The sequence below is a fragment of the Sinocyclocheilus anshuiensis genome, unplaced genomic scaffold (genome assembly GCF_001515605.1).
Source record: "Sinocyclocheilus anshuiensis isolate Anshui unplaced genomic scaffold, SAMN03320099.WGS_v1.1 scaffold1456, whole genome shotgun sequence".
Classification (NCBI taxonomy): Eukaryota; Metazoa; Chordata; class Actinopteri; order Cypriniformes; family Cyprinidae; genus Sinocyclocheilus; species Sinocyclocheilus anshuiensis.
In genome coordinates, this window is record NW_015546099.1 from 116627 (window position 1) to 121201 (window position 4575).

The following is a 4575-nucleotide window of genomic DNA, read 5'->3' on the forward strand; positions in this document are numbered from 1 at the left end:
GTTCAGGTGTGTTTAATTAGGGTTGGAGCTAAACTCTGCAGGACACCGGCCCTCCAGGACCCAGTTTGGACAGCCCTGATCTAGACCACTGGTCTCAAACTCAATTCCTGGAGGGCCACTGCTCTGCACAGTTTAGCTCCTCCAACCCTAATCAAACACACCTGATCCAGCTAATCAAGCTCTTCAGGATCACAAGCAGGTGTGATCTGGAGCTGGTTGGAGCTAAACTCTGCTCCATGTATTCTCCATGTTCCTCCAAATATTATTTTTCATATTAATATTGCTGTAGTCTGGAGATGTTATTCATGCCTGTCATCCCTCCCGTTTTTCCCGGTGTTCTGTCGATTTGTGCTGCCCTGTCAGATTTTGCTACCTCCCATTAAAACAGTACGATTCGACAACGAAAAATGCTAACTGTAAAATTATGGTTTATTAACGTCTACACCTATCACAACCCTAAACCTACCCTTACGGTAATGCAAATACGGTAATTATGTGTTATATTCGCAGTTGTAGATAGAAGGGATACAGCTACAGGAAACCAACAATAAATAATTTTTTCTACCTTGTGTGTGTGTGCGTGAGTGTGTGTGTGTGTGCGTGTGTGTGATAAGTGTGTATGTGTGCGTGTGTGTGTTTGTTGACGTGTTTCTATCTTGTTGTCTGTAGCGTGTCCATCGGTACCCATGAGCGGCAGCACTTTACCAGGTAAACCGTACAAACACACACAGTCTCTGTGAGGATGTTTACATGTTTTATTTTCTGGTTAAGCTTTCTTAAATATTCTGAGGCAGTGGCCACTGATGACAGGATGTAGAGAAAGGCTCTCTCTAGAGCAGTGGTTCCCAACCCTGGTCCTGGAGGCACCCCAACACTGCATGTTTTGCATGTCTCCTTAATCAAATCCCGGTGTTCTGTCGATTTGTGCTGCCCTGTCAGATTTTGCTACCTCCCATTAAAACAGTACGATTCGACAACGAAAAATGCTAACTGTAAAATTATGGTTTATTAACGTCTACACCTATCACAACCCTAAACCTACCCTTACGGTAATGCAAATACGGTAATTATGTGTTATATTCGCAGTTGTAGATAGAAGGGATACAGCTACAGGAAACCAACAATAAATAATTTTTTCTACCTATTAGATTGTGTTTTATTAAAGTCTACACCTACCCCAACCCTAAACCTGCCCTTACAGTAATGCAGATACATTAAATATTGTTATTCAGCATGAGAAAAAGGACGCAATATTGATGTGCGCATGCGCAGTAAACCCTGGTAGGACAATCTGATGTGTAGGATGTCAGGACACCGGGATTCTCCCGTATTTTACCATTCTATCCCGCTATCATACCGTTTAAATATTTTCCCGTATTTCTCCCGTATTTTTAATCTTTCTATTAAAAAAATCCCACTGGGCATATATTATATGTTTGCTACATTCGCTTCCGGTAAAACTCCCGTAATTTGTACGGGCCAAACCTCACTATATGAATAATCACGTCAACAAATTCCAAGGTTGTCCAGTTGCCAGATCTTGCATGAAACGCATCTTTCTCACACAATCAACGCATACAAATTTCAACCCATTTGTCCCCTCAGCTTGGCAACCTACAGCCCAGTGATGCTACTGATATGTGCGCAGGAAGGAAACAATGATCACTGGTAGAAATGGGAGGAGAAGACTAAAAAAACTAAATATACATGTAAATTGAGATATAGCTTACACTTCAAAAGGCTATGGTTTAATTCAGGGGTTCTCAAACCTCTCCATGAAGTTACCCCCAGCTCTGCACATTGTGTATGTCTCCCTCTATCTGACAAACCCACTTCAGGTCTTGCAGTCTCCACTAATGAGCTGATGAGTTGAATCAGGTGTGATAGATGAGGGAGACACAAAATGTGCAGAGCTGGGGATACTCCAGGACAGGTTTGAGAACCACTGGTTTAATTTATTAAATATGAGCACTGCAAGTTTCAAGCTTTGTTTACTGCGGTTACCGGGGAAACGGCTATATTCCTGGTGAAAAACGCCACCTGCTGGCAGAGAATGAATTTGCATTTTCTGCTCTTTGTTTAGACCAAAGTAGAAAACACGCAGTTGTAAATGTGAACTGGTGGATCGACAAGAAGATAATGAATTATAAAACTCTAAAGATATAGCCTACGCTAAGATATATTTATGTTACTAAATGAATATAATTGTTTGATAATAATTGTTTAAACTAATATAAAAAGAATATTAAAAAAATTACTTTTGACTCCGCCCCCCCCACCCTGCTTTCCCGTATTTTGGTACCCAAATGTTGACAGGTATGGTTATTAGGCATGGATATTTGGAGACCAGCCATATTTGCCTCTTCTCCATTATTATCATTCAGTCGTACAAGTAGAATGTGATGGCGGGTGATATTTTTCCCGCCCCTCCACTGTGATTGGACGCCGGGGTAAAGAGTGACAGTGATGAGTGCTGCATTTTACCCAGAGTTCAAATTGCGCCAGTGTTGTGGCCACTGTAATGCACTTAATAATGGGTTGATGTTTATGTGGCATCATCTCCATATGACTGGATGCTGCTGAAGAGGTGATTGCTGTGGTTGACTGATCATGAGAAGTATTTTCTGTGCTGCTGCTGTGTGTCAGGGTTCAGGATGATGGAGACGTTCGGGCTGGTGGAGCATATGTACAGCAGTGTGAGCGGTGTGTCCATGGAGCCGGGGACCTTCAACAGCTACAGCAGCTTCAGACTCGGCAGCGACGTGCTTGTCACGCAGCCCACCAGGTGACGCACACGTCTCACGTCTGATTCCCGCTGCTCAGGTCTGACGTCAGCGCTGCACATGAGGACTAGTGAATGCGGGTTTAGATTCATGCCACAGTCACACCAGACTCTGATTTGAGATGTGACACACACGTTTTATTTTCAAGTCGTGTGTAAAGCATGAAATCACACATGCGCACACAGAGCTGGAGATATTGAAATGAAATCAGCCTGAACTCTGATGGCGCAGGTTCATCCATCCGGAGGGGCTGCCGTCAGACTACACCATCACCATGGTCTTCCGCCTGCTCCCCGAGACGCCGCAGGAGCCCTTTGCATTGTGGGAAGTCCTCAACAGCATCAACGAGCCGCTGGTGGGAGTCATTCTGGACAGTGAGTAACACCGCCCCGTCACAGTTCTGCAGCTCACGGGTTCGATTCTCACATGTTTACCTTGACTTAGTGCTGCACATTGAATCATAATGTAATTGTCATCAGGTTTTCTGTTTCTGTCGTTTTATTAAGCATAATTGCCTGCGATATTTGCCCGCTGCTTATTTATACTGAAACGTTTTTAATTTGGCATTTGCGTTATCTTGCTTTGGTAACAAGCTTCCACAGGCATTCATGGTTGCGGTTGCCAGATGTCAAGAAATTAAATCCCCCAGTCAGAGTTTTTTTCATAAATCAATACATTTTCTGTCCAGTGGTTTACTTAATCTTCCCAACCTGGCAACCATTCACATGTGCTCTCTCTGAGGAAAAAGCACTGATGAGCTGAAAACATCAGCAAACATAACCGTGATTTTATTTTTTGTGTAAACTAATCGTGGTTAACATTTGATCATTATTGTGCAGTTGTAAGAGCGTCTGCTGGATGCATGAATATAAAAATATGCTTCTAAAGATAAATGTCTCGTCTTCTCGTTTCACTTCACAGATCCAGGAAAGACGCTGACTTACTTCAACACTGATTATAATGGTGATTTTCAGACGGTGACGTTTGAGGGGCCGGACATCCAGAAGCTCTTCTATGGCAGTTTTCATAAGGTCAGAGGTCACAGCCGTAGGAGATCCTGTCTGGTCCAGCAGTGAATGTGCTGTTGTCTAACGTGTGTGTGTGTGTGTGTGTGTGTGTGTGTGTGTGAGTGCAGCTGCACATCGCCGTCAGTAAGACGTCGGCTCTTGTGATGGTCGACTGTAAACCGGCAGGAGAGAAGCCTGTTAATGCGGCCAAAAACATCAGCACTGATGGCGTGGAGGTTCTGGGACGGATGGTGCGATCCAGAGGATCCAAAGACAACTCTGCACCGGTACCGTGTGTGTGTGAGATCAATGTGAAATGCATGCATAAATGTGGTTCAGTGTTAGAATAACACGCCTCACATCTGTGTGTATGTTTAGTTTCAGCTGCAGTCCTTTGATATTGTCTGCAGCACGTCATGGGCTCAACGGGACAAATGCTGCGAGCTGCCCAGCCTGGTGAGAGTGTGTGTGTGTGTGTGTGTGTGTCATTGCAAGTTTGAACTGATTCATGTGAATGATTTCATAGTGACTCATGGAGAGATTCACATCATCATGCATGTTCATGTACAGTGTGTGATTCAGCTGCTGTGTTTGTTTGTTTGCAGAGAAAGGAAGCTGAGTGTCCATCTCTCCCGCGCGCCTGCACCTGCACTCAGGACAGTAAGGGCCCCCCTGGCCTCGCCGGCCCCCCAGTACGAGCCCTTCATCATCTTCATCATCATCATCATCTCAGACATCACTCACTGACTCTGTGTGTGTGTGTGTGTGTGTGTGTGTGTGTGTGT

The 4575-nt window shown here is 44.3% G+C and overlaps 1 protein-coding gene across 1 annotated transcript in view; it reads left to right on the forward strand.

The window, feature by feature from the left end:
- col14a1b (collagen, type XIV, alpha 1b) overlaps window positions 1–4575 on the forward strand; it is a 55093-nt gene that overhangs the window by 34988 nt on the left and 15530 nt on the right. The window contains exons 28-34 of the mRNA XM_016501965.1: window positions 670–708; window positions 2647–2785; window positions 3015–3157; window positions 3705–3814; window positions 3919–4077; window positions 4169–4246; window positions 4396–4482. Coding sequence (XP_016357451.1) covers window positions 670–708; window positions 2647–2785; window positions 3015–3157; window positions 3705–3814; window positions 3919–4077; window positions 4169–4246; window positions 4396–4482 — 755 coding nt within the window. The remainder of the gene's footprint in view (window positions 1–669; window positions 709–2646; window positions 2786–3014; window positions 3158–3704; window positions 3815–3918; window positions 4078–4168; window positions 4247–4395; window positions 4483–4575) is intronic.